The following is a 17,974-nucleotide window of genomic DNA, read 5'->3' as shown; positions in this document are numbered from 1 at the left end:
AACTGAAAAATGTTTTCTAAAATCAGTTGCATCAGCTTCAAAATAAAGAATATGGAAGGTCATGATGAAACATCAAGGCAATACAATATTTACAGAATATCACTTACTAATGACTGCTAACCAGACAAAGTAAATTATCTTGTGATATTTTTATTAACAAGAAAAATGGATTATTAATACACAGCATGTTGACATGTATCATCGCACATGCATTACCTGTCCTTATTGCCGATTGGGTATTTTATTTCAGCTTATATCTATTAATAACAACCAATGATATAAGGAATTCCCTACTGGCCACTCTTGACATCTCGCTCTCTAATTGCTTTGTGAGATGTGGGAAGGGAACCAATCAGAACAAGGCCCTTATTTCAAATTATCCAATCGGCAGAGATAATTAATTAATTATCATCCTTTTGTTTTAATTACTGCGCGCCTCATTTAGGCATTCTAGATAATACAACTGCATGAAGCAGACGCATTGCAATTTGGCATTAGCGAATTTAAAATATATATATATATTGTCTTTAAACATCGAAAAATTTTACGGGAAAAATTGGTTTAAATCCTTGGAAATGGATATTTCGGCAACGTTGTTAAAACCAGTGAAAGTATAGAGAACTTTTGTCTGAATAGCTTAATTCCCGAGAATGATATTTAACAGTGATACACTGTAGACTTTTGTGCACATTCCGGCGATGGAATTTATTGAGATCTGCTGTTGACGTGTGTAATCCTTGCATACCGTGTTCTGGTGATGGAATTTATTGCGTTTCCCTGTAGACTTTTGTAGTTTTTATCCTACACGCTCCGGCGACGGATTTATCCGAGTCAGAAATGCTCTGCTTTAAACTTTTTTAACATTTGTACCAAATAGTATATTTGCGACTATAGGCGATATGGCGAGCGACAGTGAAGGCGAAGTAGATGTTCCACGTAATGTCGAGCAGGTACAGATGTGGGCATCCACAATGAAGCTGAATCCAAACACAGCTTCCGAATTAATTAGACTTGGCTTCGATTCTATGGAAGCGATTTCATTGATTGAAAAAGAGGATATGCCAGCTATTAATATTCCGCTCGGGCAGCAAAAAGTGTTGATACGAGCAGTTGGAAAAACTTTCAAGGACGGTCGCGCTGAAGCTGGGAATATGGCGGACACGCACCCTTACGGAAATGAAAACGAGGCTACACAGAGAACTTCCGCTAGGATACAAAATGGCGGCACCAGCAACCAAGATGGCGACGGTGTAAACAACAAAGATGGCGACGATGTAAACAACAAAGATGGCGGCGCCCATACGTCAAACCCCCGATCGGAGGATGCCTATGTGCAAGAGATCCTAAAGATGATGTCGAGGGAGAAGAACATTACAGGACAATTTGTGAATGACTCTCATAATTCTTCCACAGGTAGAGACAATTTGCTGGTCAATGACATTTACTCATGGAAAGACCCTCAAATATTTTTAAAGTCTACAAATTTTGATCCTAATGTGAATTTCTTTGATATAACTGATTTTGTACCTAATACTTTAGGGGGGCACTCAGAATCAGAGGAATTAGTTTCGGAATCGTCAGGGGGCAAATTAGTTTTCAAATCGGGGCCTGTCAAGCCTAAATTAGAAACATTGTCGGTAACACAATGGTCTATGGCTAATTTGTCCATAATGCATAAGTTGATAGCTATAGGAGAGTTACAATCATCCCAAGTTATGGATTATTTATCTTATACTATGCGCATTTATCTTTTTCTTTCGAGCTGTGAGTTGGTGTTTTCCTTGATCGGGAATACCGACGCCTGCAAAAGCAACACCAATTTAGATGGGGTACAGACATTCCCCATCTCCATTCTGTATTTTTGAGGCCAAAGTTTTTGCAGAGTCAGAATTCCCGCATTGCACCTCAAACTCAGAGCTCGAAAGTAATGGCTAATAAACATGCAGTTACATATGCTTCTCATTCTCCGGGGGGAAGGATGATTTGCAAGAAATTCAATAGTCGTAGAGGCTGTTTTATGCCACACTGTAAGTTTGAGCATTCATGTGCTATACCTGCATGTGCTGAAAAGCACCCAGCATTTCAGCATACAAAAAACTAGATACAATGGTGAAGCCTACTCGTGCTCTTGATCTAATTTCATGGACTAATGAGTTAAGTGATGATTTTGACAAAGAATTTTTGTTATTTGGCATAGAACATGGATTTGACATTGTCACTAATGTCCCCCTACCAGAAAATGTACGCTCCAAAAATCATCCTTCTGCAAAGCCTAGTAGCCCTTTTTACAAACAGGCACATAAACAAATTTTAACAGAAATTGATAACGGAAACTATATTTTTGTCAATTCCCCCCCCAAAATTATCAGTCCGCTTGGGGTTATCCCTAAATCTGATGGCGGAGTTCGAATTATTCATGATTGTAGCAGACCAATAGGTTTTGCAGTAAATGATTTTGCAGGAGAATTTGATAAACAAAAATTTCAAACAGTAGATGATGCATGCAAGTTAGTTTCAAAAAATTTTTATATGTCAAAAGTGGACCTAAAGGCCGCTTACAGATCTGTCAAAATAAGTGAACAAAGTAGAGAGGTCACTGGGCTTACATGGACTTTTCCTGATGGTCATGATTATACTTTCATAGATAAAAAACTTCCGTTTGGATCAAAATTAGCACCTGGTATTTTTCATAGATTATCTCAGGCAATTCGCAGAATGATGTCACGTAGAGGCTTCACCATTGTGGCATATTTAGATGATTTTTTTATTTGCGAGAAGACAAAGAAGCGCTGCGCTCAGGCGTTAGCAATTTTAATTGCGCTGCTCAGGAAGTTAGGTTTTTGTATCAGCTGGTCTAAAGTAACAGACCCCTGCCAACAGATTGTATTTTTAGGGGTTGAGATAGATTCTACTACTTTAGAAACTAGACTTCCTATTGCAAAATTGCATGATTTGAAATCAGAATTAGCTGAATTTTTATTGCGTAAGCGTGCTTCAAAAAAGCAATTGCAATCTTTAGCGGGAAAGCTTAATTGGGCGTCTGCTGTGGTTCGAGGCGGGAGAGTTTTTCTCCGTAGAATTATAAACGGCATCATGCGATTAAAGCTAGATTGGCATAAATTGCGTCTGACAGGCGAAATATTGCAAGATATAAAGTGGTGGCATAACTTTATTTCAACTTTTAATGGGAAGTCAATTTTACTTTCAAAGGTTCCTATCACCTCTGTAGCTACTGATGCTTGTAAATCAGGTGGAGGGGGTGTCTATCAAAATGATTGGTTTTATGTAAATTGGGCAGAAGATCACCCCTTTGCTTTGAAACTTCACATAAATGAATTAGAGGCTTTCTCAGTGGCGTTAGCAGTAAAGCGATGGGCCCCATATTGGCGTGGTCAGCGTATTATAGTTCATTGCGATAATGCGGTAACTGTAAGTTGCATTAATAAAGGTACATAAAAAAATGCTATTTTGATGTCCTTTTTGCGTGAGCTCTTTTGGTTATCAGCAACGTATAATTTTCACTTGATAGCTAAGCATGTTCCAGGCAAAACGAATATACTAGCAGACTGTATTTCACGGATGCATGATCTACCTTTCTGTGAACAATTTTTGCGTGATTATGTTCGACAGCCACTGTATTTACAGGATCTTGTTAGGCACATGTCTAGTAATGCCCTTCGTTTTCTTTTATTTAGGCTCACTGGTATCGAGGGAGGTGAGATCACTGGATAGTATTGTTGCTAACTTTAGATGTCATACTTATGCTGAATCTACCAAAAAGACATATTTAAACTATTTCAAGTCATACGCAGAATTTTGTAGAAGATTAAATATTACCCTTGTTCCATTAAGTCCTATGAATTTAGCCAGATATGTAGCCTATTTATCTTCAAGGTTACAATTTAATTCCATAACAAATTATTTGTCAATTGTGCGGTTGCTACATTTAGAATCAGGAGTTGCATCTCCGATAGATTCCTTTTTTATGGAGTCAGTACTCAAGGGTGCTAAACGTGTGTTAGGTGCTGCCATACATAGAAAATTGCCTATTACACCAAAAATTTTGAATGAGATATTTACTTTACTGTCAGTCAGCAGTAGTAAGGACTTGTGTTTTTGGGCAGCCTGCTTAGTGGCTTTTTTCTCCTTTTTAAGGAAGTCAAATTTGTTTGCCCCTTCAATTTCAGCTTTTGATCCTTTGCGACATTTTACTCGTGAGGAAATCCATTTTCACTCAGATGGTGTCTGTTTAAAAGTACGCAAAACCAAAACAATTCAATTTTCAGAGCGTATATTAGAAATTCCCCTTCCTAGAGTGAAGAATTCTCATTTATGTCCCTCTAAGGCGCTTCTTTTAAATTTTAAACAGGTGCCAGCAGTGTCAGCCCCCTCACCTGTCTTCCTGTATTTAGTACGAGGCAAGGTTATCCCTCTTACATATACAGCCTTTGTAAAAATGCTAAAACAGAACTTATCTAGGTTGGGTTATGACAGCAGCAAATATTCGGGACATAGTTTTCGCAGAGGAGGGGCCTCCTTTGCCTTAGAATGTGGGGTTCCAGCTGATCTCATACAATCACAGGGTGATTGGAAATCTAATGCATACAAATCATACTTGGATCCTTCTTTTGCACACAGACAGGAAGTCATGAACAAATTTGCAGTTGCCCTGGGGAAATAATAAACCATTTAACCTACCTTCTACTGGTTACACCACACATGTTTGGGAAGTTTGGAATACCACAGATTATTAATTAATTAATTTGTGTATTGTTTTCAAACTGTACTGTTGTTTGTGTTTTATTAATATGAAATTTAAGCATTAAACTGTGGTTCTTTTCCCAAACATGTCTTTGTTTTACACTAGTAACCATCTGGATTCACAGGTTTCCTGACTGGATTCCGATCAGAGTTAGACATTAACATGCATCTGATCTGAGACTGGTCTAGATTCCAACAGCATATATACACATACACACTATACACATACACAGGGGGGAGGGAAATGGGTGGGGCCGTTTTCAAAGTGATGTGGATTAATGTGATATTTTTATTAACAAGAAAAATGGATTATTAATACACAGCATGTTGACATGTATCATCGCACATGCATTACCTGTCCTTATTGCCGATTGGGTATTTTATTTCAGCTTATATCTATTAATAACAACCAATGATATAAGGAATTCCCTACTGGCCACTCTTGACATCTCGCTCTCTAATTGCTTTGTGAGATGTGGGAAGGGAACCAATCAGAACAAGGCCCTTATTTCAAATTATCCAATCGGCAGAGATAATTAATTAATTATCATCCTTTTGTTTTAATTACTGCGCGCCTCATTTAGGCATTCTAGATAATACAACTGCATGAAGCAGACGCATTGCAATTTGGCATTAGCGAATTTAAAATCCCATCCTCACCCACCCTATTTTATTTTTAATTTTTATTGAGATGTTTAGGTTGCTTCATCAACTAATTATAGATATATAATTGATTTAATTTAACTGTATATTTTATAAATGTGTAGAGTAGATTATATTACAAGAACACACAGTTTTGGTTTCATATTATAAATGTAATATTCCCTTGAGTGGAATACCACAGATTATTAATTAATTAATTTGTGTATTGTTTTCAAACTGTACTGTTGTTTGTGTTTTATTAATATGAAATTTAAGCATTAAACTGTGGTTCTTTTCCCAAACATGTCTTTGTTTTACACTAGTAACCATCTGGATTCACAGGTTTCCTGACTGGATTCCGATCAGAGTTAGACATTAACATGCATCTGATCTGAGACTGGTCTAGATTCCAACAGCATATATACACATACACACTATACACATACACAGGGGGGAGGGAAATGGGTGGGGCCGTTTTCAAAGTGATGTGGATTAATTATCAAATTAATTAGTTCAAGCTACTTATTCATGTTATATAAAATAACAGAACTATAGTGTAGGATGTATTATGAAATATCAGTTCAAAATCAAAGAAAATGAGTTCTGCAATCAAGGAAAACCCCTTTATGCCGTATTCTATTACGGGTAGTGTCAATGTCCACATACTTCTCATAGCTATTTTTCAAGTCAATGCCTGCAACTTTTTACATTGTAGCTTCCAGTCATCATCTTCTCCCAACTGTTAATCGATAGAGATTTTTGTTTGGTTTAGGGGGGGGGGGGGGGGGGGGGGGTCAAACTTTTGAAGCTATGTTCTCAGGGGGGGGGTCATTATGTGGTTCATAAGAATCATGGGGGGGTTGTCAACAAAACCTTTTAATGTGAAAAATTTGAAAATTTGAACCGACCCCCTCAGCTGATAAATAATGACCATTCCCTTAAGAACTTGTAAAAGGTCGAGATCCCCACCCCTAAACCATATATATTCTTGTATGGGACAATAAAACAAATCAAATGCAATATAGGGGAAGTCCATTGGGGTAACCCCCACCCCCTTCTTTTTGATAGCTTGTAAACGGTCAAGATTCCCACCCAGAAACCATATATATTCTTGTATTGGACAATATATCAAATCAAATGAAATATAGATGAAGTCCACTGGGGTAAATCCCAACCCCTTCTTTTTGAAAACTTGTAAACGGTTGAGATCCCCACCCCTAAACCATATATATTCTTGTATGGGACAATAAAACAAATCAATTGAAATTTGGGGGAAGTCCCCGGGGGTAACCCCCACCCCTTTTTTTTTTTTGAAAACTTGTAAATGGTCAAGATCCCCACCCTTAAACCATATATATTCTTGTATGTTACAATAAAACAAATCAAATGAAATAAAAGTCAAGTCCCCTGGGGTCATCCCCACCTTTTTTCTGTTTAAGAACTTGTAAACGGTCGAGATCCCCACCCCAAAACCATATATATTCTTGAATGGGACAATAAAACAAATCAAATGAAATTGAGGGGAAGTCCCCTGGGGAAACCCCCACCCCCTTTTTTTTTTTGAAAACTTGTTAACGGTCAAGATCCCCACCCCGAAAACATATATTTTCTTGTATGGGACAATTAAACAAATCAAATGAAATATAAGGCGAGTCCCCTTGGGTCACCCCCACCCCTCTCCTGTTTGAGAACTTGTAAACGGTCAAGATCCCAACCCCTAAACCATATGTATTCTTGTATGGGACAATAACACTAATCAAATGAAATATAAGGGAAGTCCAGGGGGTCACCCCCACCCCCCTTCTTTTTGAAAACTTGTAAATGGTCAAGATCCCCACCCCTAAACCATATATATTCTTGTATGGGTCAATAAAACAAATCAAATGAAATATTGGGGAAGTCCATGGGGGTAACCCCCACCCCCTTCTTTTTGAAAACTTGTGTAAACGGTCGAGATCCCCACCCCAAAACCATATATATTCTTGTATGGGACAATAAAACAAATCAAATGAAATAAAAGGTGAGTCCCCTGGGGTCACCCCACCCCCTCCTGTTTGAGAACTTGTAAACGGTCGAGATCCCCACCCCTAAACCATAAATATTCTTGTATGGGACAATAAAACAAATCAAATGAAATATAGGGAAAGTCCATAGGGGTAACCCCCACCCCCTTCTTTTTGATAACTTGTAAACGGTCAAGATCCGCACCCCTAAACCATATATATTCTTGAATGGGACAATAAAACAAATACCCCCACCCCCCCTTTTTTTTGAAAACTTGTAAATGGTCAAGATCCCCACCCCGAAGCCATATATATATATTCTTGTATGTGACAATAAAACAAATCAAATGAAATATAAGATGAGTCCCCTTGGGTCACTACCACCCCCTCCTGTTTAAGAACTTGTAAACGGGTGAGCTTTTCATTATTAATAAGATAATACCATATTGAGGTCCAAAGGGTCCTAAATTAAACTTTTGTTTAATTTCATCAAATATTGAATTCTTTGGTTCTTTGATATGCTGATTCTAACAATGTTTGAGTGTTAAATCATATCTGATTTTAGAGAACTTAGTCATCACTGGTTGTTGTTATTATATTATTGATTATAATTTGAAAAATTGCATCATATCTTATTTTAGAGAACTTTTTATCCAGTTTGAGTTATTTCCTTTTGCACAGAAAATATTATGGATAAAATTAACCTGTGTTTCATTTCAACATAAATTAAATATATATATAGGGTTCTTTCAAATGCTGAATCTAAACTCTATTTAAATATTAGATTTTTAGGCCCAGTTTTCAAGTTGGTCCAAATCAGGGTCCAAAATTAAACTTTGTTTGATTCAACAAAAATTGAATTTATGGGGTTCTTTGAAATGCTGAATCTAACCATGTATTGAGAGATTTTGGATTGTGGGCTCCTTTATCAAATTGGTCCACATTGAGGTCCAAAGGGTCCTAGATTAAACTTTTGTCTGATTTCATCAAAAATTGAATTCCTGGGGTTCTTTGATATGCTGATTCTAATATGTACTTAGATTTTTGATATTGGACCATAATAGGTATTTAAATGTCCAATTTCAAATATATCAGTTCTTTGACTACATTCATTTTGTGTCACAAACCTATGATGTGTCAAATATTCAATTACAATCCAAATTCAGAGCTATTTTAAGTTTAAATGTAGTGTCCATACTTGCTCAACTGTTCAGGGTTCGACCTCTGCAGGAAAATCCGGTTTGCTGTCTTTCTGACAGCCTCTTGTTAGATTCATCACTCAACAACTTATTGTTTACCGTCAAGTATTTGGGCAGAGGTATCATCAGTGATCAGTTACTAAGCTCGCAATTTAATTCACTTGTTAATCTTGCTTTTTTTTCGTTTCTGAATTTACACTGTTCCTTCCATCTGTCCATCTGTCGATCTTAAGTTCATTTGTCTGTCTGTATGTCCATAACAAATGCTAACTGGATGTTGACTTGAATTTGAGATTTGACTTCAGTTTGAAAATATAGAGAGGAAAAAAAAAACACTATTAATTATACCCCATGCAACGAGTTGCGGAGGGTATAATGTTTTTGACCTGTCCGTCCATCTGTCCGTCTGTCCGTCCGTCTGTCCGTCCGTCTGTCCGTCTGTCCGTCCGTCAGTCCGTCAGTCCTGTTTCTTGTCATCGCAACTCCTCTCAAACCACACAACAGAATTTCATGAAACCTTTTCAGATGATAAGGACATACTACCTAGATGTGCATATCGACAGGAAATTACAATTCAATTTTTTTTCCAGGAGTTACGCCCCTTTGAACTTATTTGCCCAATATACTACTGCAACCTTTTGTCATCGCAACTCCTCTCAAACCACACAACAGAATTTCATGAAACTGTGTAGATAATAAGGACATACTATGTAGATGTGCATATTGACAGGAAATTATGATTCAATTTTTTTTTCTGATATAATTTTTTTTTCTTACACTTATTTTATTTCTCCAATGACAATGTGGGGACGTGGGGTATGTGAGTGCGCTCACTAAGGTTCTTTCATTTTGGGAGCAATAAGTCAATGATTTTCGGTATGCAAATGTATTGGCATTTGCAAGTTTCATTTCCATGGAGATTATATAACCCCACCCCCTAATTATGGTTCATTGACTTTGAAACTTTTACATAGTTTACAAGTTAATGTTTGTGTTTAGGTTTGTTTAAAGGGAACGACTTATGAAAAGTCAATGGTATATGGTTTGCAGTTGTATTAGCATTGGCACATCTCAATTCCATGGAGATTGTTTAGCCCTGTACCTTCAGTCATGGTTCATTGACTTTGAATATTTGCATAACTTACATGTTAAAGTATTGCTATTTTAATTTCAACATTTGCATTATCAAAATAACAAATAGTCAGAACATATCTCTGTGTTAACAGTTTATTCTCTTTTATTATCTGAAATATTACTGATTGAATTCTTTTATAATAGGTGAACATTTGTATAGGAAGCACATGAAATTGACAAAAAAAGTTCATAAATTTACCTTAAAATCAACAATTTTTTATTTTTACTCCATAGATTTTTCTTAAAAAACTCTATGTTGTTGATACATAAATTTCCGTTTTAATGATATGATGGTGTATTAACAAATCTGTTACCTAGTCTGTAGTAAAAAATTTAAAAAATCAACGATTTAGGGTCTACAATGCGATTACGTTACAATTATTTCAACGTTTTTGTGTATTTTTTCACCAAGTACACCACTTTGCTTGAAGTAAACTGTAAAAACGATGTCGGTGACCATATGATTATTTTACATCATTAAAACAGAATTTTTTTTATCAACAACACATAATTTTTTAAGAAAAATCTATGGAGGAAAAATTGGAAATTTGATGATTTGAAGACAAAGTTAAGAACGTTTTTCACCGATTTTATGTGCTATCTATACAAATGGGCACCTATTTTGAAAGAATTCAATCAGTAATATTTAAGGGAAAAAAAGGAGATAAAGGCATAATTTTTTCGATTTTCAGATACAGTTCAACGAGCCAAACGAGGTGTATGCAAAATATTAAGAAAATCTGTGACATAGCCCATTTACTGTAACTTAACCTTAATTTGAGTGAGATATACTGTAAATTCAGAAATTATTGCATGCATTTATTATTGTGATTTTTCAAGAATGGACAAAAATGAGAGTGATACTATATTGCGATTTCGAAAAAAAAGTGAATTCGCATCTATATTTTAATTATCAGGATGGGAGTTCTTTTTTTGGCAATACTCATCCAGTCGCATTATTCATATTAAGAAAAACCTCACAATTATTTCTGAATTTACACAACAGTATGCAGATTGAAATAATTGGAGCCTTAATTATCAATGGGTCAAAGTTCAAGGTCTTGGTTACTGGAAATAGAAATGTTTGGAAATTATTGGTTTCCTAAGACAATGTCATTTACTGAATTTGAACTTTCTTTTGAAAAAAGGACCCAAGGATGGGGAGGAAGCATTTGAAGAGGATAATATGACAACTATAAATAGTCGTTACAACCACATCATTTGGTCACTATGGGATAGTTGTATCATTGACAATCATTCAACATCTCCTTCTTTATGCATGTGTATATATAAAGATTGAATTGAAATTTTTGAAACTAATTTCTGTAAAATTATTGGACATATACTCCCACTGGCACAGACTTGTCAGATTAGCCAGGGTCAAGGGTAAGCCTGACCAAGTGTTTAATGCCGGATGAACTCTTTAGAAATACTTTTTATTCAATAAGTGTTTCATGATTGATAATGTTGAATTCTGTTCTCTTTTTTAGCATTGATGGCACATATTCTAGGCTTAAAGCCAGATATGTAAATGATGGTATAGGTATTGAAAAAAATTCTGTTATGAAAAGAATTGATGTTGATGACAGCCCCCACTTGGCTTTATTTGCTGTTAGGGATATAAAAACAGGAGAGGAACTCCGTTATGATTATGGGGAAGCATCTAAGTACCTGCCATGGAGGAAGAATTCAAAAATCACCAATGTAGCAGTATGTATTAAAAGCATTGAATTTTACACAACTGTATTTAGGTTTAATATGACAGAGCTTCTATTTGTATTGTTAGATTGTTATAAGATTTCAGTTGTTGTTGATATCCATACATACAAATAGAGACTGCTTGCTCATTCATGACTTTACAGTACAGGCATTTGAATGATATATGTCTAAGACTACCTTAAACAGAGACAAAAAATCATCATCAATAAATACGGTACCTAATTCATATTAATCCAGATGGTCAATTTCACCAAATCATAATTTGTGAAAAACACAGAGTGGAGCACTAGTTAAATGTTTATGAGGCAACTAACTCATCATTGCAAAATATATATAGTTGTCAAGTTTTCCGAATATTTCAGTTTTCTTATCATGCTTTGCGTAGAACCAGTCTACAATTTACAAAGGGAAGTAAATTGTTTTAAAAGTGTGTAATGACAGAATCAAATCCGTAATTAGCAAAAGGACAATTGGGTAACATATATATATGTGCATAATGCCATTAATTATAATGGAACAGGGATAATATTAAGTTTATGTGATACCTGTAGTGGAAACCTTATCTTTAAAGACTTATCATCATATCCAACCATGAGGAGAAAAGGACAGGCAAGACATTCAGTTAAAGCCATGGTTAATAGCTAGCTATAGGACAACTATATTTGGTATATACACTTGTATATATATATATGGGCAATAATTTGGTATTGGGACCGTTTCCGATAACGATAGAAAAGTGATAAAATGTTGTATTTTGTTGAGAGAAGTTGTTGCTCCACCATCAAATGCTATTATTTCTATTAAAATATAGGTGCTTTCTAATCTCCCCTAGAGAGAATTTGAAATAAACAAATATTTAAGATTATTCGGCCACTTTTGTGTGTCGTTTCTTATCGTTAATTTCACTTCTGAAGTGTGTAACGCTGTCCGATTTAAAGATAATCGTCACCTGCAAAATCATAACTTTTGCTTTCAAATAATGAAGAACATCGATCAAAAAGAATAGTCAGAAGAAATTGCCGAGAACTATAACTAATTTTGTAGCAGGTGTAAGAAAAGTAGCGTTACTTTGGTTTCCGATTTCGTAACGCAAATTTTAGATGGTGTAGTCTGCTTTATGTAAATGAATTCTTCATAACAATATGCAAATATAAACTCTCGCAAGATGTTCAAACAGGTAAATCAATGATTATTTACATTCTAGTTTTGTTCTTCTTAATAATTAAGTTAGAAAATGACGTTATCGTTATGCGTTACATTTCACACAAAACAGAAGTCCAGTTATTTACTTTTTATTTATTAAAATTGTTTTTGTCGTTCAGTCCAAATCATTTCCGGTCATACGTGAAACATGTGGCTAACATGTGAATAAGTGCTTACGGCCGGATATATGAAATATTAGGTCTAAACATCGTTTTTGTTTCCAACGGGATAGTAGCAAACATATTCTGTAGACTGTTTTCATATTGTTTAAAAAAGGAAAATACAATTTTCAAAGAGATCGCGACGGGGGTCTATTATTTATCTTACGTGTATAATGTTACATACTATCTTGAGGGAAAATAAATGCCCAATGACTTGACAAAATCGATTTCTTATTCGAGGGACGTTACAGCACACTTTGTCTCTGGATAACGATGAAAAGGGTCCTTGGAAAATTTAATCAACATTACGTCTCTTATCATTCTGCCGATGCTCGTTGAATTGATTTTGCTTTAGCAGTAAATTGTACTTGATATTTTAGGTAAATAAAGATAATGTAAAAAAAAATACATGTTGATATACCGTTACACTTGGAATGTACAGAGTTGGCATCTTTGTCACAATTTTTTTTTTTTAACTTTAATCATATTCAGCAAACACTTTTTAAAAATGCAATATTATTGTCAAAGGAGAAGTAAACTTTTACCATGCAGGACTTGAAAGGAAGTACTTTATCGATTTTAGCCCACTAAAGAAGGTTAATGTGGAAACCATGTAGATGGTGTACAGGTCACAAATATCACATGATGCCTACTATAAGATTTTAATTCCAAGTTAAAAGTTTTTTACTTTACTGGATTAATAGGAATTTGACATTGGAATTAATTGTATAAAACTGGAATTTCAAAACCAATAAATACATTTTTTTTGACTAAAACATAAAGATACAACGATTATGGTATCCTGTATCAATTAAGAAAACGTGGAAATTTCTGAATAAATTGCACTATTTTTTTTCAAAACAAACACATATTTAGGAGTTTTATAGTGATACTATTACATTTAAGACAGATTTTAACCAGAGATGCAAATCTAAATGCATAAGTATGCCAGTAGTAAATCAATACATGGAAACCGCCAATATTGTATCCAGTTCAGTTGTATGCATCACAATTTCATAGCTTTTCAAAAGTGTTATTTCCCTTCAATTAAGGAGTGCCGGTTCACTGCCTGCATGGCCAATATATCAAAACACTTTTCTTTTCAATTTAAAAGTAACATTTTGCTTTGAAAATACGTTCACCTATATCAAATTTGCCATAAAACATTGCATGAAATAACATGTCACTTTAATGTTGACATGTAAAATAAGCTTTTTACAGTTGCCCTTGCTGAAAGGAACTAGGGTTCTGTTTAATCTAAGGACTTGTGACTTTGAAGATCGGTCATAATTTGTATTGAATGATAAGAAGTTACGATCAAACTTGTGACCTTTAGAGAAACGAGCCCAATATTAAAAACTTTTAAAGGTATTATTTTTGAACATTTCCCTGAAATAATGAAATATTATTTATTTGATGTAAAAAGCCAGACCAAAATATTGGCTGTGAAATAAAATTTAATTGTAACTCAAACATATTAATTGATTTAAACTGTAAATAAAAAAAAGGATAATTCCTCACTAAAATATTACATGATTTACATTCATACTCACAATCAAGAAACATATCCAATTCCTACCTTTTCTTTCTACTGTTGTGTCACCTAATATCTATAACGCTTTTTAAACAAAAAAATATTTCCAAAATGACATGAAAGTCCTTACATCAGTAAAACTAATCCATAAATGACATGCCCAAAAAGGAAGTCATGCATCAATTATAAACATTGCACTAACAATTGAAACTAATTCTTGAATAGATCATTTGAGCCTTGAGCACTTTACAATATTCTAAGTTTGTAAGAGAATGATAATCCCTTACTTCATGATAAGTACTCGCTAACGCTCGTACTTAATCATGAAGAAAGGGATTATCATTCTCTTACAATACATATACTTAAACTATTGTGTTAATGTCTTTTCAAAATTAAAGCCTTTTTTGTCGAGCCTTCGACTTTAGTCGAAAAAGCGAGACATAGCGATCCTACATTCCGTCGGCGTCGTCGTTGTCGTCGGCGGCGTCCACAAATATTCACTCTGTGGTTAAAGTTTTTGAAATTTTAATAACTTTCTTAAACTATCCTGGATTTTTACCAAACTTGGATAGAAGCTTGTTTATGATCATAAGATAGTATCCAGAAGTAAATTTTGTAAAAATAAAATTCCATTTTTTCCGTATTTTACTTATAAATGGACTTAGTTTTTCTGCCGGGAAATATTACATTCACTCTGTGGTTAAAGTTTTTAAAATTTTAATAACTTTCTTAAACTATCCTGGGTTTGTACCAAACTTGGACAGAAGCTTGTTTATGATCATAAGATAGTATCCAGAAGTAGATTTTGTAAAAAAATAAATCCATTTTTTCCTTATTTTACTTTTAAATGGACTTAGATTTTCTGTCAGGAAACAACACATTCACTCTGTGGTTAAAGTTTTTAAAATTTTAATAACTTTCTTAAACTATCCTGGATTTGTACCAAACTTGGACAGAAGCTTGTTTATGATCAAAAGCTAGTATCTAGAAGGACATATTGTAAAAAAATAAATCCATTTTTTCCGTATTTTACTTTTAAATTGACTTAGATTTTCTGCCAGGAAACAACACATTCACTCTGTGGTTAAAGTTTTTAAAATTTTAATAACTTTCTTATACTATTTTGGATTTGTACCAAACTTGGACAGAAGCTTGTTTATGATCAAATGGTAGTATCCAGAAGGAAATTTTGTTTTCTTCCAGTTAACATTACATTCAGTCTGCAGTTAAAGTTTTTAAACATTTATTAGATTCATAAACTATCCTTGATTTTTACCAAACTTGGACAGAAGCTTCTTACAATCAAAAGACAGTATCAAGAGGAATATTTTTATTGATTTACTTCCTCATTTTTGTTGAGCCTGCGATTAACAGAAAAAGTAGGCGAGACACTGGGTTCCGCGGAACCCTTACGAATTTTTTAATTAGAAGGTATTGTAAGTGGGTATGAATAACCATGATATCATGTTCAACCATGCATTACTAAATATAAGATCACAACTAATTGGTTAGAAAAATACAAATATAACACAACACGTCTACCTTTAAATTATCAGGCATCTGAATATTATCTGTGTTCACAAAATAACTTGACATATTCGAACTTATTTCTAATAAAATTGAGAATGGAAATTGGGAATGTGTCAAAGAGACAACAACCTGACCAAAGAGCGTATATAAAAATATATATAATAAGTATGTTACGAAAAATTTCTAGCAAGAAGCCTAATTCTAGGCACATCACGATTTACTCGCATAGGAATTTGCGAATAAACATTTGTAAAATTATGTAGTAAAACAGATGAAATCTTACTATATTTATAAAACAAAAATGGACAAATTGAATGTAATCATTATTGTTTCAAATATCTGAAATAGCCAATAATAATCCAAAAACAAACGGTAAAACTCGCTATTATTACAAAAATATCCACAATTACATACTAAATAAGAAAAAAACAGAAAAACTAAAGAATAGGGACAACAAAGAAAATACAGGGATTCGAACCTAAACCGACAAGTCCCTATCTTTAACTTGACTCTTTAACTCATTGATCTTAACCATGCTAACCTCGCGGCTACCAACTTATACTATACGATTGCCTATTATGTATATATAAAGGTACAAGCCCTGTGTGTCAGTTGTACCGATGTATATCATATGTTCATTTATACATATAAAATAGACATGTAAATTGTAACCAATTGGTAGCCGAGAGGTTTCGTCGATATGTTGATGTTAGTCAAACATAACAGACTTCAAGGACGGGTTCGCTTCCCAGTGAAGGCATATAAAAATTACAAAAATTAAAGGTAAGTTTTTAAATTAATTCCATTAGTGAACAGAAATCAGTAAATAGCTAATTCAAACTTAATGAAATTAGACACACAAAGGAAACAATTGAATATAATTTGGTGAATCCATTTCAGCGACAGATTTAGAAAGCATTGATTCTAGAAAAAGAATCCACGGTAAATGAATAGGCTGACGTCACGACAATGGTTTAATGATTTTGGGATGTACTGCAGGCCGTCAGGCATGCAATCAGGCTGCCGCCAGTGTCCATATATTCACCCATGAACCATCAACCAAAGCCTTTTCAATTTTAAATGACAAAAGGGAGGTCAGTTAGTTCAATATTGACGATTTTCACTTTCACCGTTCAGGAGTTATGGTTCTTGTTAGATTGAAAAATAGTCTTTCCAGTTGTAACCGTGCTCTAACTCATGAACCTTTCAACCAAAGCTTTTCAAATTTTAATATGTTGTTATTGATGACGAATTGGAGGTCAAGTTCAATATTGATGATTGTCACTTTTACCATTCAGGATTTATGCATGGTCCTTGTGATATTGAAAATGCCAGGATACAAATAAATGTTGAAAAAAAAACAGTTTGCTGTCGCTCTGACATCCTCTTGTTGCATATGAAAGCACACTGATTCCTTGAAGTTGGGTAGTACAAAAACAGATACTTCTGATCTGATAAACAGTGCAAATATGCCCTTTTATTTAAATTTCATATATGTTTTTATTAATCAAAAGAAACTTTTAACATACATTACAGTGAGCCTAAGTCCTTCAGCTTTCATTTGATTTTAAAATTACCCAACAACTTTACTTATTGACAAAGAACCCTAAATCTTAATTTACCGTTGAGTCAAAAAGGGAGACTTAGGTATACTGTTTATTTTTATCCGGCTGCCGTCAACATAATATTAAAATTTATGATAAGGTCAGTTTAAGGGGAACCACTTATAAGTCAATGATATTTGGTATGCAGTTGTAAAAACATTGCATTGGCACATCTCATTTTCATGGAGATTATTTGACCCTGTCCCCTCAGTCATGGTCTATTCACTTTGAAACATTTGCATAGTTTACAGGTTAAAGTTAGTGATTAGGTCAGTTTATGAGGAACCACTTATGATAGGTCAATGATATTTGGTATGCAGTTCTATATACATTGGCACATCTTATTTCCAAGGAGATTGCTTTGTCCTGCCCCCTCTTCCATGGTCTATTGACCTTAAAACAATTTCTTTGTTTAAATGTTCAAAGTTTGTGATTAAGTTTTTTTAAGGGTAACCACTTAATGACTTATAGTAAGTCAACAATA

At 34.3% G+C, this 17,974-nt stretch overlaps 1 protein-coding gene across 1 annotated transcript; it reads left to right on the top strand.

Moving 5' to 3' along the window:
• The first annotated feature begins 640 nt into the window (after positions 1-640).
• Positions 641-5,705, top strand: LOC127706091 (uncharacterized). The gene is made up of 2 exons (XM_052210546.1): positions 641-1,413; positions 3,696-5,705. The coding sequence occupies exons 1-2, from the start codon at positions 900-902 to the stop codon at positions 4,679-4,681; spliced, it is 1,500 nt and encodes a 499-aa protein (XP_052066506.1). The 5' UTR covers positions 641-899; the 3' UTR covers positions 4,682-5,705.
• The last annotated feature ends 12,269 nt before the right edge of the window (positions 5,706-17,974 follow it).

The sequence above is a fragment of the Mytilus californianus genome, unplaced genomic scaffold (assembly GCF_021869535.1).
Source record: "Mytilus californianus isolate M0D057914Y unplaced genomic scaffold, xbMytCali1.0.p SCAF_6, whole genome shotgun sequence".
In the NCBI taxonomy this organism is placed as follows: Eukaryota; Metazoa; Mollusca; class Bivalvia; order Mytilida; family Mytilidae; genus Mytilus; species Mytilus californianus.
This window is presented reverse-complemented; position numbering and strand designations above follow the sequence as displayed.

What these genes read in the sequence shown, in the direction of transcription:
- LOC127706091 (XM_052210546.1), top strand. Translation starts at nt 900, where the DNA reads ATGGCGAGCGACAGTGAAGGCGAAGTAGATGTTCCACGTAATGTCGAG. An exon ending in CTCTCATAATTCTTCCACAG is followed by an intron (nt 1,414 to 3,695) that starts GTAGAGACAATT and finishes TCTTTTATTTAG; the next exon opens with GCTCACTGGTATCGAGGGAG.